The sequence below is a fragment of the Ooceraea biroi genome, chromosome 12, assembly GCF_003672135.1.
Source record: "Ooceraea biroi isolate clonal line C1 chromosome 12, Obir_v5.4, whole genome shotgun sequence".
Classification (NCBI taxonomy): domain Eukaryota; kingdom Metazoa; phylum Arthropoda; class Insecta; order Hymenoptera; family Formicidae; genus Ooceraea; species Ooceraea biroi.
Genome location: NC_039517.1, coordinates 10,977,892 through 10,999,747, shown reverse-complemented (window position 1 = coordinate 10,999,747; position 21,856 = coordinate 10,977,892). Strand labels below are relative to the sequence as shown.

Below are 21,856 nucleotides of genomic sequence, written 5' to 3'. Positions count from 1 at the left end.
GAATCCTACGTTTATATCGATAACTTTCCGTATAAGGTAGAGAGTCCTTTACGTGCAATAGATGTGTGCTTTAAAGCATATCATGCTTTGCATGCATTCTATCCCTTTCAGAGTAGTCAGCCATGGCTTTTTCTTCAGCTAGCTATTTATCAATTAAAAACTCAATGGGATGAACATATACCCTCTGTAGCAACATTGATGAATGCATATTTACAGTTCGCAGATAATTAAATTCTTTTTAAGTTGAGAATAACTTTGTTCTGCTTTTAAGGTTTAATTTTTAAATATTTTTGTTCGTAAATAAAATATTACAATGATAAAGTGTGTAGGGCAAAATTGTAATTTAACTTTGACCTCTGTCAATGCTCTATATTTGCATTTAAGTACTGCTCATAAATTTGACGATAATACGGTATATAAGTGTCAAGTACCCCAATGTTTATCAGATTATAATTCATGGCAAAAATTTCGAAAACATCTGATATCCTATCATAAATTTCCAGCTAATTCTGTCGTTAAGAGTCATATTCAAAGTTATGCTAAAAAAAGTAATACAGGTAACTCACGATCATTAGACTCAGAATCTGAAAATATTATTTCCTCTGATGATTTTCTTGAGAACATATCAGTCTCAAAAGAATCTATCAATGACAAACTTCATAACTGCTTGCTATATTACGTTGAGAAATTATATGCAGATCCAACTTTGCCCCGAAGCCATACTCAAAGTGTAATAGATAATACAGCTGCCTTGTTTTCTAGTATTATATCATCTCTGAAGTCTGCTATAAGTTTGATGTGTAATGAAGCAGAATCTAATGAGAATGTAGTACGGAATATTTTCGGTTTATTTGATACAGTGCTTAAATTATTCACCAATTTTGATTCGGAGTATAAGCGTATAAAAACTTTACAGGCAACAGATTATTTTATTAAGCCTCAGTCATATATTGTTGGAAACGTTGTAAGTGAAAAAAGAGTTGACAACCGAATTATTAAAAACATAGTACCCATATATGGTCAATTCCTACCTCTTCGTAAAATTTTGAAAGCTTTCTTTATTCTTCCAGGAGTTTTTGACATTATTTATAATTACATGATATATTTAATGGAAGAGACAACTGTATTATCTAATTTTGTTCAGGGTAGATTGTGGAGAAAAAACAACAGATTATTTTTCTACAAAATTGTTTTTCCTATTTTCGTTTATTACGATGACTTCGAAGTAAATAATCTTTTGGGAAGTTATAAAGCAATTCAAAAGATAGGCGGAACTTATATTACTATTCCATGTATTCCACCAGAATACTCCACATTGAATGAAATTTTTGTTGCTTTATTGTTCCATGCATCTGATAGAACCCATTTTAAAAATGAAGCTATGTTTCGCATATTAGTAGATGAAAACAATTTCATTCAGGACTATGGTATTGTTTTACATTTGCCACAGGGTGACCAAAAAGTATACTTTGCTCTTGGTTTATTGACTGGGGACAATCTTGGACTCAATACAATATTAGGCTATTCAATGGGTTTTAATGCCACTTATTATTGCCGCTTTTGCACTACCCGAAAGGAAGATTTGGAAAAAGATTGCTTTGTACGAAAAGAAAATTTGAGAAGGAAAGAAAAGTACTTGAACGATATCCATGATGGTCTATCCAAATCTAGTTTAAATGAATATTCAATTTGGAATGAAGTTAAAGGGTTTCATGTTTATGAAAACTTTGCTTCAGATCCTTTGTTATATGAGATGGCAGAAGGTTGTCTGCGATATGAAATGGGTCATTTATTATATCATTTAATGTTCAATGAGAAACATTTTGTAAGTCAACAACTTAATGAAAGAATGAAAACTTTTGATTATTATATAAACGGATTTTCGAACAGGCCACTTGTAACAGAGGAAGAAGTAAAAAACAAACATTTAAATATGTCAGGTACTGAAATGATAAATTTTTTTCTAGTTGGAGATTTTGTGCCTTGTGATAATAAATTTTGGCATTTTTATATTGCTTTACACCAAGTATTTGATATTATTGCTGCTACAAATATTCAGACTGAAGTATCAATATTGTTGGAGCAACAACTCATTTTTGAACATCATACATTGTATCAGGAACTCTTTAAAGATAAACTAAAACCTAAGCATCATATTATGCTACACTTTCCTATAATGCTTGAAATGTCAGGACCATTAGCTTTATTTAGCACAATGAGACAAGAATCGAAAAATAGGCTTAATAAGATTCGTGCTAATGCGACATACTCAAGAAGAAACATTACTTTTACATTAGCGTTCAAAGAATCTCTGCAAATGTGTTATAGATTAATAAGTCAGAAAGGATTTACTCAGAAATTTGAAATGGGACCAGGGAATATTTTAGATCAGTTGCCTGAAAACGAAAATTTAGATCATTCCTACATTCCTGTTGATTTTAGAGCAACTTGCATAGAGGTTCCATGGATTGATAAGGGAACAAAATATAGAATTGGTACATGTGTTGTTCTTGGGTCAGATAATTTTGAATTGCCTATCTTTGGTGAGATTCAAAGGATATATTGCAGGAAGGGCTTCAAGGTGTGTCTTGTGTGTTTTACCTTTACAACAATTGGCTTTGATGAACATATGCATGCCTATGATGTTCAAATGAGTACTAAAATTTCTTGCATTAACATTGATGATTTGTTTGATCACTCTCCACTTATTTCAATCAGAATAAATGATGGCAATACTTTATTTCTACAAGGCATGCATTGTGAGTATTTACAAGACATATGTAAATGTTTTCATTAAGTCTTCTTAAGTGTATCTTGTTAAGCGTTTTCAAATGTAATAAGTAATTAATGTTCTGTTTATTATAAGAATTGTCTTTATTGAATATGCGGTGTTAATGTATTTGTTTAAATGCATAAAAATAAATTATTAATAATATTTGAAAATAATTTGTCTATTTTATATATTGTTCGAGCTTAAAGAATGGTAACTGACTATCAACGGATTAAAGCTTTGCTATTGTCTCTGTACAAATTGTAATATAACGTCTTCTGATTGCGCATCTGCACGGAAAAAAATAGTTGTAATATACATATGAACATCTTAAAATATTGCCGTGTTAGCTACTTTTTTTATTGAAGGAATAAAAAGTGGCTAACGTAGCAATATTTTTAGGTGTATATATTACAACTATTATTTTCCGTGCATATGGTTTATGCAATCGGATGGTCACAACAATATGCAGAGGATGACTGCCATGCAAAAATCAATTTATTGGACCAACCAACTGGTAGGCAGTTGCACAGGAGTTATTCGTTGGAGTAGCCAATTAGCAAACCGCTGCTAAGTAAATAGCTGGTTAGAGCAGCAAAGTCACGTTAATACTTCAGCCAACTTTATAGCAGCTTTGAAAATTGGCTGCTGTAGTCAATAAAAATGCTATGCCATATTTAATCATCTAAATTGGCTGATGCAGCCAATTCTAGGCTACAACAGCCAACTTTTTCTTTCAGTGTATGTTTCCTAACTTCCCTTGTAACTGATATGCGTTTTTAAAAGGACCATAATTTGTTTTAAAAACTTCGTCAATTGTGCTACTATATCAAAATCTTGTCCTTGGATTGTTCTACGTGCTTCTCCTACGATTCGCGTTCTAATAACTTTTGTAAATTGCGATTCGGCCTCGCTCGGTATCATAGCTTTCGCTTCCTCGCATCCTTCGACAAAGTAGCTTAACGGAATATTGCTACCGTCAAAGAAGGGTACTCGACAGCATATTTCAACGTGACAAAATTATTTTGCGACATGGTTATCGACTCACTAGCCTCTTTAATAATAGGTCTGAGGGTACTTTCACCAAGAGTGAACGATACAAAGGAAGAAAATCTTTTACCGACTACGGTTTCGTCTGGAGAAAATTTAAGTTCTTTGCGGATGTGGTCACGAGGTTCAATAGGGGTAGAGGTATAAGGAATTGCAGGTTGAGGTGCCTGGTTTCTTCCCAATGCTTGGTTGTAAAGTGCATCAACCTCTTGTTTATTACTTTGAGACCTCGTGGTCATTCCCTCTCAATAGATCGCACTTATCATCCCGGACGAGCCCCCAAAATTTAACTATGTGGGTCTGTTACGTCCAGCTCTACGGAAGGAGACGTACCCACCTTTCTCACGTGTGAACGTGAGACGAACTGACCAAGTTATCAAGAAGAAGGTCAACGGCCGAAGGCCGGTCTTACACTTCTTTAAGATAAAAGTCCGCTTTTTGACCCCTTTTTTATGTAAGGGAATTTAATCCCTATTACAAAGGACAGGACCTCGTGCGATCAAATGAGGAAGGAAAGAGGTGAAATAAAGGTAATCATGCATTATAGGGGTGTTAAATCCGATGACTTTGACCTTGACATATGTTGTCAAGAGTACCCTCCTGAGTGACCTTCAAAAGGTTTTAGCCGTCGCTCGTTGTTTATTAAAAAGTTGTAAACAAAAGAAGTTTAATGATTTTGCACAAATTGTCAGCTGTCCACGCGAAGCAAGACCATGATATTGACATATATTACCAAGGTCACCTCCCCGAAAAACCCGCATTAGGTTTTAACCGTCGCTCGTTGTTTGTTAAAAAGTTATTAACAAAACAGTTTAATGAATAAAGCCCCGCACACATACGCTCGTTAATATTATTAGGCGACAGTTGAGTGCTCGTTTTCAGCTCGCTTCGCGAGAGAGTGAGGAGGAGGGGCTGTGCCCCTCTTCCCCGCCGGGATCCGTGCCGTGTACCAGGTGATCAAAATCTGTACGGTGAAATCTGTTTTGCAAAACTTTTCAGCTGTCCGAAAACGCAAAGTAAGAACTTCACGTTGAAATATACAGAGATCATTCCATCCCAGTAATCTGCAGATAGTTCTACATTGTAACTTCCACGCAGTACTTTTGGTTACCCTAAAGTTTTGTTTTTTTTTTATGTGGAAGAGTACTAGGTGACGGGCGAAGCCCGTCTCCTCGTGCTCTTCCACCCAAGCATATACTTTCCCAGTATAAAAAATTAATAATATTAAAGTAAAAAAGTTTATACTGGGAAAGTATATGCTTGGGTGGAAGAGCACGAGGAGACGGGCTTCGCCCGTCACCTAGTACTCTTCCACATAAAATAAATAACAAAACTTTAGAGTGACCAAAAGTACTGCGTGGAAGTTACAATATAGAATCTTGCTTTGCGTGGAACCTCGCTTGCTGAAAACACATGCAAAACTATTAAACTTCTTTTGTTAATAACTTTTTAATAAACAACGAGCGACAGCTAAAACCTTTTGAAGGTCACTCAGGAGGGTCACTTCTATAATATATGTCAAGGTCAAGGTCATCGGAGCTGACACCCCTATAATGCATAATTACCCTAGTTAGTGTCCCTATAATAAGAGTCTGGACACCGCACGATTTGGCCGCCATATTCAGTCAAATATACCAGAAACGCTTATTCGCGGTTGCTTTATAAATAGCATGGATAACTGCTCAGTTCCTTGAGTTTCTCAGTTTTTATATATTAAAATAGATTAATTATTTTCAAGTATTACGGTGTCCAAATATTAATTTATTGCCAGCTACTGTATCTAATTGGCGGAACCAATCAGAAATCACTTAGGCGGTGTCCAAACTCTTATTATAGGGACACTAATACTAGTGCGCTGCGGGCGACACCTAGTATTAGAACGAAAAAAGAGTACTTGAAGCTACCGGTAAATGGCAGTAAAAAATTAATTTTCAATTTAGAACAGAAAGATATAAAACCTTAAATTTTCGTTGGGGTCTTTTGGACCCCGAGTGACCATGAAGGGTTAAAAACATTATTTATGAAAAAAATTATTTATGGTGAAATTCAAACTAATTAGAAAATTTGATGGAATATTAATATTGATATGTTACAGAGAATAACTGGTTATGTACGGATTTATTTATATTTGCACTTGAGAAGGGCCCGAATTGGGGTCGAAACGTCGTGCTTTTGTATTACACTTGCCAGAATTGTCGAACAATAAATATCTTTTGTAATTAAAGTTATCTGGCGGAATTATTATTATTGATATTAAAAACATTATATTTGCAAAAAAGAAATTAAATCTGCGTACAATATAATATCGTGAGTTCGTGTTGCTTGGTTTTTATAAAATGTGTAAATGAAAATGCGAATATAGTTTGGGGTGCATATAGGGACCGTGGCCAATATCAACGTGGTCAATCGGGACCGTGGCCAATATAAATGTGGTCAACCGGGACCGTGGCCAATATCAACGTGGTCAATCGGGACCGTGGCCAATATCAACGTGGTCAATCGGGACCGTGGCCAATATCAACGTGGTCAATCGGGATCGTGGCCAATTTCAACGAGGTCAATCGGGACCGTGGCCAATATCAATGTGGTCAATCGGGACCATGGCCAATATCAACGAGGTCAATCGGGACCGTGGCCAATATCAACGTGGTCAATCGGGACGTGGCCAATATCAACATGGTCAATCGGGACCGTGGTCAATCGGGACTGGTCAATCGCAACGTGGTCAATATCAACGTGGTCAATTGGAACGTGGTCAATTTCAACGTGGTCAATCGGGACTGTGGTTAATATCAACGTGGCCAAACGGGACGCTCCCATGAGGCGCTAAGACGTTCGCAGATGGTTCTCTTAAGCCGGATAATTTCCTGACCGAAGTCTCGCGTCGGTACACGTGTGTCTGGACTCGCGGCTCCTGTGAGGGTATGTACCCGGGAATGATCCGGCGCAGCTATATCATTTCTCTTCCCGGAAGAGCGATCCCATACTGACACCGCGAGCGTACAGTCACGCGCGATCGAATTTGTTGCGATGCGGCTTATTGTCTTTTAATTCAATAATAATTAATCATTAGAAATCAAGGGGTTTAATATCGGGATCTAATATCGCGCCTGCCCGGACACGTGTGTCAGAACCAGCGGCTTCTGTGAGGGTATTTGCCCGGAGATGATCCGACTCAGCTGTATCGTTTGTTTTTTTCCTTTTTTTTAATCCCACACTGGGACCCTAAACCCTACTGACCACACGTGACCGGATCGACGTGTCGCGCCACATGGTCCGACATGGGAAAAAGAGATATCGCTATGTTTCGTGAAAGCAAGGAACCGTGCAGTCTCTGGACGTAACACATGCAAACGCCTTAGTGTAGAGTGTTATTTTCTCGCGCATAATCATTCAGATAGGGTGATAGCGTTCAGAGCAGAGCACTCTCCGCTTCTGCTGAGAACTTTTGTCTTCTTGGGTCGGAAATTAATAAATTAAATATTAATCGTTTGACTAAAAAAATGGCTAACGAATTGTCGGAGCATGAAAGAATCACTATCCTCATGATGCGCGGATGGGGTGATAATGAACGATCGTTAACTGAAGTAATTCGATTATTTAATGTGTTACGTCCAGGAGACTCCATGGTTCCTCGCTTTCATAGGAAAAATATCAAAGTTAGAAAAAAGAGGGGACAAATAAGAAGTAAAACCCACCAACGGAAAGAACGACCGGACGAGCGCAGGGGTCAAGTGGACGGGGATTATGCAAAACATAGGGCCCACAGTTTTCCAACCCCAGCTGTGCTCGGGCGGGACGCTCGAAGGGCAATAAACAACCGAAGTTAGTAGCAAAACATCACTTAGCGAAGACAGCTCTAGAACTGGAAAAGCGGAGCGGCACTTGGGAAATGTGACCCGCTGACGGTAATAAAAGTAATTTACCGAATTTAAATACTGAGAAATCCTGCCAACATAGGCAGACGGAACCTAACTACACTATACAAATAGACTAAAGGAAACGGGAACATGGATTGCAATATGGTCAGCGTAGGGATTCTCACAAATGCCGCACCGTAATACTTGAAATCGGTATCATAAATCCATCAGATACCACGATAATGCAGAACCCAAGAACGTTTCATTAGAAACAAACCTTTTTTTATATTTTCTTCTTTCCTGAGAAAAGCATAGCCCCACCTACACTCTTTTAGCCCTATATAAAGGGAGCAATTTGATCAGAGGCTCTCTTCGCCTTTTGATCGTCAACCAGCATACGTTCGTATTGTTCGTCGAGTCAGAGAATTTCTACTTAGAACGTTGTTACGTTCCCGTGATCGGGACATCGAGTAAGAATATAGAATCAGTGTCAATCTCCACTCGAAGACTCTCTGGTCAGATTGGCTCGCTCATCCAACTTAGAAGAACTCCATTCGAAGCACTACATTGAAGACAGTAAGTCCTGCACATAAAAATCTAAATTTTCTTCCCTTTCTACCGTTTCGTGATATTCGAGCAAGGTTCAATCCGTTTTCCTATTCAAGTGGCCTACGAAAATCGCGATCGTAGTCGATGCCCTCTCCTGGAATCATCACCGGTTGAATTACCGTCAATCGCGAAAAGGACACCCTTCCCTGAACCAGCAACAACCGAAGAACAGGGAAAAATTAGCGATAGTAACGACCGTTACTCACCCCTCTCAATAGAAATTCCGACACTGTCGAGTATCATCGGGAATCCACCCTCCACCCCCAGTGTCTTCCCTCTTTCCCTTTCGGAACTATCCCCACGGTGGTTCTCACCAATTCCCTCCGGAGAACTCGATCAGTTTATAGTTTCGACCATCCCTACCTCCCCTCCAGGAATCAGTCGAGGGCCACCCCTTCCCCCTCTACCTCCAGTCCCTGAAAATTCCGAATTTGTTGGGCTTCCTATTCCTTCTATTGCAATCCTCAGGGAATTTGCCCAGGGAGCTTCTCAGCTGGTCCTCGAGTATTTTCTCAATCTTTTCCCCACCTACTCTTTTCCCCTTCCGCCTCGCACCGTTATCTGCGGTCCAGGGCTAATTGATATACCTGTCTTCAGGGAAGTGCTCAACTACGCTGGGCCCAATACCTATATCCCTTTCATTACTCACCACCGCGTCCACCCTGTCTTGATCCCCGCGTCCTACATCCAAGAGTTCCTATGCGAGTTTAATTTGGAAAATTAAATTATATAGACGAAAAATATTTTCTAACTCCATTATGTGTTTCAAAATTATAGTTATATATCCGTTACTTTAATTTATGTTATATATATATGTATTAATACCAACGATGTTCGGAAATGTATTATTCCTCAAATTAGAACTGTTACGTCCAGAGACTGCACAGTTCCTTGCTTCCAAGGAAATTAGCGATATTTTTTAATTGTCGGTCAATGAGGCGACGCGGCGAGCCAGTCGCGTGCGATCAATAGGGGCCCAGTGAGGGATTAGAAGAAATGATGACACAGCTGTGTCGGATCCGAGGAAATACCCTCACAAGAACCGCGGGTTGTGACGCACGTGTCCGGGCAGGCGCGATATTAGATCCGGATATCGAACCCTTTGGTCTTACTGATCAATTTATAAAAAACCAAGCAACAAATTCGGTCGCGCATGACTGTAGGCTCGCGGTGTATCACTCTTCCTGGAAGAGAAAATGATACAGCTGTGCCGGATCATTCCCCGGGTAGATACCTCACAGGAACCGCGAGTCCGGCCACACACGTACCGGTATTTCCGGCTTAAAAAGAAACCATCTGTGGACGGTTTATCGCCTCATAGACCAACCGATCATATTTGCAATTAAATTAACTAACGGCTCTCGAAAGGTGGTTTCCTGAAAACGCAGTTCCCGGAAAAGCTGCCTCTTTTCCACGTCATCCCTATCGTATAAAAGGTGATGACCACTCCGGAGGGCAGCTTTTTCATTCTGTCCGTGACCACGAACGTACCTTGTCAGCCTTAGCGAACGTACCTTGTCAGCCTTAGTGAACGTGCCTTGTCAGCCTTCGCGAACGACACAATTGTTCTTCAATAGTTTTGTGAAGTCAAGTGCCGGTCCGTGAACACTAACTTTGGTGCGCGAGTTACATATCACCCAACCAACTCGACGTGCGCTACACCATCCACCCGACGGCAGTTCATTGGCACAAACGGATTTTTTTTTCAAGTTTCAGCCTACATCTGCAAACAAGTGAGCGTTTTCCTTTAGCTGTCACTCCTTTTCTTTCTTTACTCTTTGTCTTCTCTTCCTTTTGTTTGTTCAAGTAATGATTAGTGTTAATATAGAAATAGATTTTAGAAATAGATCAGTCGCCGTAATTTTCATTTATATATTGGGTTGGCCAAAAAGTAATTGCGTTTTTTTCCAATAGATGGACATACATGTCTTGAAATGTAACTAACTTCATTCTAAACCGCAAATTCATTATGTAGGTTAACAACTCACAGTTCAAGCTTGTTTTAGAAAAAGAAAGTACACGATTTCGTTAACAATTGTTTGTTTGCCGTCGATTTCAAAATGGAAAATCAAAAAGAACATTTTCGTCATATTTTGTTTTATTACTTCCAAAAAGGGAAAAACGCTGTGCACGCTCATAAAAAGTTATGCCATGTATATGGCGAAGATGCTTTACAACTGCGGCAGTGTCAAAATTGGTTTACTAAATTTCGATCTGGAGATTTTAATGTGAAAGATGCACCACGCTCAGGAAGGCCAATCGAAATTGATGATGACAAAATAAAGGCACTGATCGATTCCAATCGGCGTTTAACGACACGAGAGATTGCTGAGAATCTTAACATATCGAAATCGAGTGTTGAAAACCATTTAAAACGACTTGGATACATTAGTAAGCTCGATATTTGGGTACCATATGAGCTCAAAGAAATTCATCTCATTAAGCGTATTGACATCTGCGATTCTCTTTTGAAACGTGAGGAAAATGATCGATTTTTGAAACGTATGATAACAGGCGACGAGAAATGGATCGTCTACAACAACGTCAAACGAAAAGATCGTGGAGCAAGCGTGATGAACCTGCTCAAAGCACTTGAAAAGCAGATATTCACCAAAGAAAGATTATGCTGTCAGTCTGGTGGGACTTTAAAGGTATTGTGTATTTTGAGCTGCTTGCAAGGAATCAAACTATTAATTCAGACGTATACTGTCGTCAACTGGATAAATTAAATGATGCCATCAAACAGAAACGTCGAGAATTGGTGAATCGCAAAGGTGTTGTGTTTCACCATGATAACGCTAGACCACGTACAAGTTTGGTCACTTGTGAAAAATTGTTGCAGCTTGGATGGGATGTGTTACCACATCCACCATATTCGCCAGACCTGGCACCATCAGATTACCATTTGTTTCGTTCTTTGCAAAACGCCTTGAATGGTAAAACCTTTACTGCTGATGAGGATATCAAATCGTTGTTGGAATTGTTTTTTGCTGAAAAAGATAAGAACTTTTTTGAGCGCGGAATCTTGAAGTTGCCTGAAAAATGGCAAAAGATAATCAAACAAAATGGACAATATATTGTTTAATAAAGTTTTTGTTTCCCATGAAAAATTCGCCTTTTATTTATATAAAAAAAAACGCAATTACTTTTTGGCCAACCCAATATTACTTTATTGGTTAAGTTGTTCTCCTTTAGTTTTTGTTTTTTTTTTTAAATAGACTCAGTTTGGAAAATTGATCTAGGAAGTAAAGCGTTTAATTTCCGCTTATGTTTAGTTTTCAATTTGTAATTAATTATAATTTCCGAGTAAACTACATTTTCAATTTACACATTTTATAGACACAAAACAACACATGCACTTTAAATTTCTTTTAACCAAATATGTTTTAGACATACTTGGTTTTCTTTAGAATAAAATGTTTATTAGTTAACTAGGCACCGATGTATTATTCATTTTAATTCCCTCTATTCGTCTCCGCCTTCCCAGATCGTACGGCTCCTATCCCAGGTAAAAGGGATTCAGTTTCCCTGACCTAAAAAGGGACCAACGGACAGACCGTTCCAGGGCCTACGGTAAAATCGACCTCCGTGGTCGTTGACCTTTAAGCCGGAGCAAGTGGTCAGTCAGTCCGACTCGTGTTTTGGGGCCTGACCGCCACAAGATACGAGAGGCGTCCTGTTGCGCCCTTCCTTCGAGCTCACGGAGCTCTGGACGTAACAGAACTATTGTAAATTTTTTTGTTTGATCTTATAAATTAGTCAAACTTGTAGTTGCGCAAGCATGAATAAATTTGTATTTTCAAAAATTAAAACATCAATAGAATTTAATTATCTCCGTTTATTGTAACCTTTAGACCGAATATATCAAAATTAATGTTTTTATAAGCAAAACCAAATTTTATACATTTTAACTACCCTCGTTTCACTTCCTTTCCTTGACAGATCGTACAGGTCCTATCCTTGGTAATAGGGATTCAATTCCCTTACCTAAACAGGACCATCGAGTCGACCGTCTCGAATAATAGGGTAAAATCGACTTTGGTCGTTGATCTGAAAATCGAGTGACCGTTTCGAATAGTAGGGTAAAATCGACTTTGGTCGTTGACCCGAAAATCGAAGCGTATCGGTCGGCTCGAACACACGAGGTACTGCGGTTGTGTCTACGTACCTCGAGAGGCGTCTGGTTGCACCCTTCCTCGAGCTCACGGAGCTCTGGACGTAACAAATGAGACTTTTCCGAATCAAATTAATAAATCCACTGTTTCGAAAACAATACAGCGTTTTCAAGAAACTGGTAGTGTAAATAATCACTCTAGATCAGGCAGGTCATTATCTGCAAGTAATGAGAATAAACAACTTGATGTTCTGCAGAGTTTTATTGAAAATCCCCCTATGTCTCTTAGTAGAGCAGCTTAAATTCACGACATTGCTCGCAGGTCCATCCACAGAATTATAAGAAAAAATAAATTACATCCATACAAACTGTAGTATGTTCAAGAGTTGCAAGATGGAGATAATGAGCTTCGTTTGCGTTTTTGTGCAAGAAAGATGGAGCTAATAGATGCCTCGCCCCACTTTCTTTATCAATTAAAATCCACATTTTAAATCGCGATACACTGGCAATATCGGATGGTTGGATAAATTTATTAACTGTATGCCAACAAATTGTTAGACTAAGATGCAGTAATTGTTCTCGCTCTAGGAACCCCTATTTTCAACTACGCGCCAACAAATTCGTTAGTTTTAAAAACGCAGCGATTTCCTATTCCAGAACGAATATATTAATCAGTAAGAAACAAATTAATTAATAATATTCATTGCGAAAAATATCACCCCACGCCAGGGACATCGCCATCACCATCTCGACCACTTGGGGCATGTGATGATACTCTCCGCAACAAACCATATAAACACCTTTTCGAACGCGCGGTGTATCTCAATAACAAATATAGAAAATCTTTTATTCGCCAGAAGTTCTAAATTCAAATCCATATTTTAAATCGCGATACACTGGCAATATCTGATGGTCGGATAAATTTATTAACTGCATGCCAACAACTTGTTCTTTCTTTATCACCTTGTTTTCACAGACGAGGCAACCTTTACGTTGACAGGAGAGGTTAATAATCAAAATGTTCGCTTCTGGTCAGATGAAAATCCAAATTGGATGTGGGAAACTCACACGCAATACCTACAAAAAGTAAATGTATGGTGTGGCATGATAGATACTTATTTGATACGGCCGTGTTTTTTAGGGAAATCTTAATGCTCAAATGTACGAGGGATTACTTGTAGATCAAATAATTCCAGCCATACAAAATATTTTTCCGAATAACTTCGAGCAAATATGGTTTCAACATGATGGAGCTCCGCCTCATTTTGGTGCAGGACCACGTCGAATTTTAAATGAGGTTTTCCCACGAAGGTAGATAGAAAGAAGAAGGAACCAAAATGAGGAAGGAGAAGATTGGCCACCTCGGTCATCAGATCTAAGTTCTCTTGATTATTACTTTTGGGGTTACCTGACGAGTAAGGTTTACGAAACAAAACCTCAAAGCATCCAAGAATTGAGGCAGTGGATAAGGGATGAAACAGCTTTAATACCTGCTGAATATAATCGTAGAGCTATTTCTGCGTTCTATCAAAGATTGGCATACTGTCAGGAAGTCAATGGAAGCCACTTTCAAAATGTACTCTAATAGCGCGTATACACAATGACACCTAGAGCGGACACTTATGTCTAGATCAGTGTCATTACCGTCCATACGTATTGTAATTTTTGAAGATAGAGTAGTGTCATACACTTATGTCGGGTCTAGATATCGGCAAAATGTATCGCGTCTGTCTACACTTCTCTACATTTCGGCTAGATTGGGAGTCGATTTAAATCAGTCAATATGGAAGAACGTATGTTCGCTGCTGTGGTAATCGCTTGTATCGTGATAAAAAGAAAACATAGAAGACGAAAAAGAAAATTATAGATGAAGGAGTGAGTGAAAAAAAGAGAGATGATTTCTCCAGAATCAGTATTAAATTGCTGCGCGAGTTGTTCAATTGAAGCTGTACGATTTGAACGATTTTTATAATCAGCCTGCGAGACGTCCTATAGGTTCGGGAGCCCTTCCAAGAGGGAAATTATAAGTTTTGTTTTTACTTAGGTTCAGTTAAACTTCGACATTATCGCGACACTTGCTAAAAATTTCCGTCTGATTGGAAATACACTAGAGCGCCATGCAATACTCGTTTGAATGTGTCCATACGTGAATTGCAGAAACAATTGAGACACTGCAATTTTCTTTAGCAACACGATCTCAAGCGATGTACACACGTCGACACTCAATGTATACACTCGATCTAGACACAAAAGTGTCAACGTGTGTACAGCGCATAAAACAATCAAACCCACGATACCGTAACTTTCAAGCTTTATAACTCGAAAAGTACTTCATGAAAAAAGGCTATATTATAGTATTTTGGAAAGCTCTCGAGATAAGCTACAAGAATATGCAATAAAAAATGGGGATTTCTATTTAAGAAATTGAAGATGACTTTCATGTGACCTTGACAACACTGTTCAAGGTCATACTGATATTGCTGTGTAATGCGCTATTTGAAACCATACAACTTTTGTCTGAAGCAATTTTCTCTAAAATGCATACTCTTCGTAAAATTTAGGAGTTTCCATACTTTTGCCGGACTCTGTCGTATATGAGTTTATCGCGCTATTAAATTTTTCGCATTCGTCTCGCGTTAAATCTACCATGGGGATATTTCTCGACAAAATCGCTTTCACGCGGAATGCTAAATTTCGCAGTTCTTCGATACACTATGCTATACAATCGATATCGCGACGAGATCGGTATCCTGATAATGACGCATCGTATGAACATCGCACATACTACTCGATGCTACATGCTTGATGCTGGTATAGTTTCGGATAGTCATTCGTCTTCTGCAGGATGCATTCCCAATCGGCGTGCACAACGAACGGTATTCGCTCCTTTCTGTTGTGACTCGTGAAATTCAACCACTTGTTGTCTTCGTCGGGTAAAACGATGGCGCACTTGTTCATCTTGTTGCAATCCACGGAATGGGCCTTCAATCTCTCGTTTGAGGAAAAGTAGTGCAGACATCTGCAACAATAAAAAGAAAGAATTTGTTAATTTCTAGTAATGTTTAAGTATTTATTCATTATATAAAGGTACATATAATAACGCTACTTACCGATCACTAATGTATTTTTTCCGTTTATTGCTGCTAAGTTGGGTGTCCACCAGCCGGGACAGGTTCCTGATGTACGCGAAATGTTCCATGTTGCCATACGGATCCTGCATGTACAGTAAATTTACATGCTTCTCCATCTTTTCATCGGCGAGTCGTATCGGTACGATCATGAGTTTTTCCTCTTTCTTCTTCTTCTCTTGGATAGTATATACGTTTATGGAGATGTCGTTCAGAAGTAAAAATTTTTTTATTTGCTTCATCGACACTGGAAACTCTATGTCCTGGAGATTCAGTACCGTTGTGTAGTGCGGATAGGAAGATTCGCGTTCCGCGTTTCTATCCGCTGGATAAAGAGCGGCGACCACTGACCACGCGAAGCACGCATTGTCCGTCGATTGCACGTTGATGACGACCCTCTTCGTCATGATCTCACGCGGCACTTTGATGTAACACCTTGCGTGCAAGGGATTGTATTTGTTAACGTTGATGGTTAAGTTCAATATACGCGACAATGCCCACCCACTATCGCGCTCCTGGAACTCCTCGAGAGACGCCAGAGTGGGCTCGATCACGTAATGCGCGAATCATTCTTGTAGATCGGACGTGCGAGAGAGTTCACGATTTTTCGTGTTTATACTCTTATTGGTGGTCTTCTCACCCGCCACGAACTCGCCGTTGAACACGGTGTTCACTTTGACATTGTTGTATCTGTCAATAGTATTTCGCACATCATCTAACACTACATCACGGGCGTTCTCCAAGAATCGTCGCGGGTCGATGTAGTCTTCATTAATCACCGCACCGCGTGGTCAGTGGTCGCCGCTCTTAATCCTGCGGAAAGAAACACGGAACGCTGAAGAACATTGTGAAGTTCGAACGTCTGAACGACATCTCCATAAACGTGTATGGCATCCAGAAGAAGAAGAAAGAAGAGGAACAACTCACGATCGTACCGATACGACTCACCGATGAGAAGATGGATAAGCACGCGAATCTGCTGTACGTGCAAGATGCGCAGGACAACAACGTGGGACATTTCGCGTGCATCAAGAATCTGTCCCGCTTGGTGAGCTCCCAGATAAATAAGAAGAATGGGCAAATATACATTTGTAATCGGTAAGTAGCGTTAGTATACCTGTATATAATGAATAAATACGTATGCAATGTCAGGAATTAATAGGTACTTTCTTTTATTCTTGCAGATGTCTACACTACTTCTACACTAATGAGAGATTGGAGGCCCACTCCGTGGATTGCAACAAGATGAACGAATGCGCCATCGTCTTACCCAACGAAGAGGACAAGTGGCTAAGTTTCACCAACTACAACAGGAAGGAGCGAATGCCGTTCGTGGTGTACGCCGATCTGGAGTGCATCCTGCAGAAGACCGAGGAGGAGGACGACCCGAAGCTGTACCAGCGTCACCGGGTATTCAGCATCGGGTATTACGTGCGGTGCTCCTACGATGACTCGCTATCCGGGTACCGATCCCGTCGCGATACCGATTGTATAGCATGGTTCGTCGAAGAATTAAGAAATTTAGCGTATCGAGTGAAAGCGACTTTGTCGAGAAATGTCCTCATGGTAGAATTAACTTGAGACGAGCGCGAAAAATTCGATAGCGCGACGCAGTGTCATATCTGCAAGAAACCGTTCGCGCCGGACGACACGCGGGTTCGTGATCATTGCCACCTGACCGGTCGGTACAGAGGTCCCGCGCACGCGAATTGTAACCTAAATTACAGAGATTCGCATACTATTCCGATAGTGTTCCATAATTTATCCGGCTACGACGCGCATTTCATTGTCAAAGAACTGGCTAGCAATTTCAAGGGCAATGTCGATGTATTGCCGATTAATAAAGAAAAGTACATTTCGTTCACGAAACACGTTTACGGGTTCGATGACAATAAAACACCATAGCATAACCACATGCAATTGCGGTTCATCGATTCATTAAAATTCCTAAGCAGCAGTCTCGATAAACTGTCATCTTATTTAAATAACGATAAACTCCGAATCGTACGATTCGAATTTGCAAAATTGTCGGCTGACGACTTTGGTTTACTTACGCGAAAGGGCATGTTCCCTTACGAGTACGTGGATTGTGCCGAAAAATTAGAGGATACTCGCCTACCGCCGCGCGAATCGTTCTATAGTTCTCTGACCGGTGATACGGTATCCGAGAGCGATTACGCGCACGCCGAGAACATCTGGCAGCGGTTCGTCATTCGAACGCTCGGCGAGTACAGCGATTTGTACTTGAAAACGGATGTCTTGTTATTGGCCGACGTATTCGAAAATTTCCGCGATAGCTGCATCAATAGTTACGGTCTCGATCCCGCGTATTATTACACTCTGCCCGGTTTTACGTGGGACGCGATGCTCAAGCATACGCGTATAAACTTCGAACTTCTTACCGATATCGATATGGTCATGTACATAGAACGCGGTATACGCGGCGGCCTGAGCCAATGTTCGAACAGGTACGCGCAAGCCAACAACAAGTACATGCAGTCGTACGACCCATCGAAACTTCCGTCGTATCTCATGTATTACGACGTTAATAACTTGTACGGTTGGGCAATGTGTCAACCACTGCCCTATGCCGAATTGCGATGGGTCGATGACACTTCCAATTTCGACGTGAACATGATCGCTCCGGATTCACCAAAGGGATACATTCTCGAAGTCGATCTCGAGTATCCGCAACAGCTGCACGACGCGCACGTCAACCATCCGTTCTGCCCAACGCGCGATAAGCCGCCGGGTAAACGGCAGGATAAGCTGCTCGCAACTGTGTACGATAAGAAGCGGTACGTCATTCATTATCGCAATCTGCAGCAGTGTACGCGTAACGGTCTTCGCGTCACAAAAATACACCGCGTATTAAAATTCGCGCAATCTCCATGGCTCTGCGATTACATCGAACTAAATACGCGATTTAGAACGGCAGCGAAAAATGATTTCGAGAAAAATTTGTACAAACTAATGAACAACGTAGTATTCGGTAAAATCATAGAGAACGTGCGCAATCACGTGGATGTTAAACTGTTAACGAAATGGAACGGACCATACGGCGCGGAGGCAATGATCGCGAAACCGAATTTCCACAGTCGCAGCGTCTTTTCGGAAAACCTGGTCGCGATCGAGATGCGTAAGCTCGAGGTGAAGTTCAATAAACCGATCTACGTAGGTATGTGCATCCTCGACATATCCAAGGTCTGTTTGTACGAGTTTCACCACGAGTACATGTTACCCCTTTATCGCGAGAAGTGTAAGGTTACGTACACGGATACCGATAGTTTGATTTATCATATCGAGTGCGAGGACGTGTACGAGTAAATGAAACGCGACATTGCACGATTTGATACAAGCGATTACGCATCCGACAACGTATACGGAATACCGCTCGCAAATAAAAAGGTACCAGATTTAATGAAAGATGAGAACAACGGCGCGATCATGACGGAATTCGTGGGGCTCAGAGCGAAAATGTACGCTTTGAAAGTAGACGGTAAAAAAGATACGAAGAAAGCGAAAGAGTAACGTAGTCACGCGAACGATAGTGTTCGATGATTACATGCAGTGTTTGAATGATCACATAGAAATGACTCGAGATCAATCCCGTATAACATCGAAACTGCATAATGTGTACACCGTTAGCGAGACGAAAATCGCTCTGAGTCCGTATGACGATAAGCGCTACGTCGTACCCGATACGACCGATACGCTACCGTGGAGACATTTCCAGATACCGTTGTAAAATATGTAGGATAAGGATAATAAAGAGTTATTGTATTCCATATATTATCACATAATGTATCAATATACTATCGTACAGTTATATATATATTTATATATATATTTATATATATATTTAAATTTTCCAACTTTATATATATATATATTTTTTTTATATGTTTGTGAAAAATAATAATAAAAGTTGGAAAATTTAAATATAAGCACGTTTTAAGAACGTGGAACGAACGGGTCAAGAACGTGTACCGAACGAGAACGCACGTTTTAAGAACGTGTATCGAACGGGTCAAGAACGTGTACCGAACGTGTATCGAACGTGTATAGAACGTGTTTGAACGTGTACCGAACGTGGAACGAACGCGAACGCACGTTTTAAGAACGTGGAACGAACGAGTCAAGAACAGCTCGGTTATTGAAGGGTAACAGATCGGATGATCGCGGACCGCTAATAAAGAACTGATAAACGGGTCAGTCGCATGAGCTCCGAAGGACGTAAGAAAGGTCGACGCAAAGGTTGCGCAATTTTCACATATCGCGTCCGCTGAGACGAAGGATGCGTCGAACGCCATACGTGCTAGCAAATGCTTCAACTACGATCACATTATAGATTGTGAGCTGTAAATTTATTCCCCCCTCCCCTCTCCTTATAAGTGGTTGAAGCATCGAACACGTTCATACACGTTCGTGCAGGTTCGGTATTGCGTCACCCCGAATTCCATACTTTATACGTACGCAGCGCTGACATCGGCGCTTAAAAACGTTTAATCCCCCCTCCCCTCTCCTTATAATTGGTTGAAGAATTGAACACGTTCGTGCGTGCATGTTCAGTATTGAGTCCACCACTGTGCGTGCAAAGCCTAACCAGCAGCAGCAATGTACTCCGCTGATAGAAGCAGCATGAATTATTACGTTCCGCTTCAGGACGCTCCACCGCAGCAATGTACCAGATACGTTTATGAATCTTCCCCTTTGTCTTATACTTTTGATTTTTGTTAACTATTTTTAACTATTTTTGTTTGTGCTCTTAGCGTTTTATCCACGCATCGTGCAGTTCGCATACTGGGCAGGAGGTACGCGCTGACGGCTACGGGATATAAGTACCTGGACATCAGCATCAACGTTGGTCCACCGAGCTACGTCGAGATCGCGATAGGCGATCATCGGGGAAACGAGCTGATCCTGTCTCTCGAAACGTGGAAGGGACTTTACGAACAACGATGGGACATTCAGAACCGTCTCTGCAAGGATGTTCGCGGCCGTCCTATCACCGTTGGACCGTTGACGGTGCGATTCAGTGCGATGAACGATACCAAACTCGTGTGTCTGGATTCGTCCGACGTACGGTTGATGATGACCGAATCCACGTTCCTCACCATGATTAACCTGGACCGCTGCATCGAGCTGACGTACGCTCAGTTGGATAGTGTCGTCGATAAAGTCAACGCCAAGGTTGCGCAATTTTTGCATATCGCGTCCGCTGAGACGAAGGATGCGTCGAACGCCATACGCGCCAGCGAATTCTTCGACGCCGATAACATTATAGATTGTGAGCTGTTGGCTCTGGTTTTTGGTAAACCGATGTAAGAGAACATACAATAAAAAAAATACTTTTACATGTATAAGGTGTACTGTTCTTTTTTTCCTCACACCCATTTCCCTCACGCAGTCGAGTATCCTCTACGTAAGTTTTATATGCAATGTCTAGTTGTATGTGACTGCAATACGCGCGCGTGTTGTGCGGACGCATTCGATAGCATCACGTTACGCCATGGAGCTAACAGTTTATTTAACACGTATCTTTATGTTGCCCATTGATAGTCCTACTCTTCTTTGTTCTATGGGCTACTGGTGAATGATTTTTTTCACGTTCAGTCAGTCAGTCAGTCTTCATTCAAGCGAACGGTAGTGTTACGGAAGGTCTCAAGACGATTGGAATTACTCACAATTTAGATTAATACCATATATTTTATTCTTATCTCATACAAGTGAATCGTTATATATATGCTCACTGCGCGCCGCTTGCTGTGCGCAAGTCCTGCAGGCTTGCCACCCTAACAGGTAGTAAGAAAGTTTAGTTTTTTTTCCGAAGTAATGTATGATAGCAATCGAATGACGACGATCGAGGAAGAGGTGGAAGAGGAGCAGCAGTTACTAAAGAGACAAAGGAATGAGAAAGATATAGGTGAGTTTTTTTATTTTGTACATAGTATTATACTGTGTTATGTAATTACTAAACGATTGTGGTTTTAGCAATGCTGTATGCACTAAAGAAGATAAGGATAGCGGACAAGTAGGAGGACGCGGAGGACGATGACAATAACGATGACGATGACGACGATATAGGTGAGTTTTAGAACTATTATGCAACTACGTTCAGAACGGAATAAATTCAGTTACGATAGTTTCAGTACTTAATAAACGACTTTTGTTTTAGGAAATATATTTGATAGCACTTCAGTAATTTATGCGGACAAGGAGGAGGACAAGGAGGAGGACGAGGATGAGCGATGAATTTACTGTTTTATATGTCGGGGGGGATTTGTGAAAAACTGTGCAGAATCTATAAGAAATGTAATCTTCG

The 21,856-nt window shown here is 40.5% G+C and overlaps 3 protein-coding genes across 3 annotated transcripts; all 3 read left to right on the top strand.

Moving 5' to 3' along the window:
* Positions 1–16,333: 16,333 nt before the first annotated feature.
* On the top strand, positions 16,334–17,134 carry LOC113563058. The gene has a single exon (XM_026974094.1). It carries the CDS (start codon positions 16,672–16,674, stop codon positions 17,110–17,112), a length of 441 nt encoding a protein of 146 aa, XP_026829895.1. The 5' UTR covers positions 16,334–16,671; the 3' UTR covers positions 17,113–17,134.
* A 461-nt stretch (positions 17,135–17,595) lies between these two features.
* LOC113563138 lies at positions 17,596–18,858 on the top strand. The gene has a single exon (XM_026974352.1). It carries the CDS (start codon positions 17,596–17,598, stop codon positions 18,856–18,858), a length of 1,263 nt encoding a protein of 420 aa, XP_026830153.1.
* A 1,428-nt stretch (positions 18,859–20,286) lies between these two features.
* On the top strand, positions 20,287–20,894 carry LOC113563137 (the record flags this gene model as incomplete). Its single annotated transcript, XM_026974351.1, has 1 exon — positions 20,287–20,894. A coding segment is annotated over one exon (573 nt), but the record flags the coding sequence as incomplete, so codon positions are not given.
* Between the last annotated feature and the right edge of the window lie 962 nt (positions 20,895–21,856).

Coding starts and splice junctions, on each gene's coding strand:
- LOC113563058 (XM_026974094.1), top strand. CDS start 16,672: ATGCAATGTCAGGAATTAATAGGTACTTTCTTTTATTCTTGCAGATGT.
- LOC113563138 (XM_026974352.1), top strand. CDS start 17,596: ATGTTCCCTTACGAGTACGTGGATTGTGCCGAAAAATTAGAGGATACT.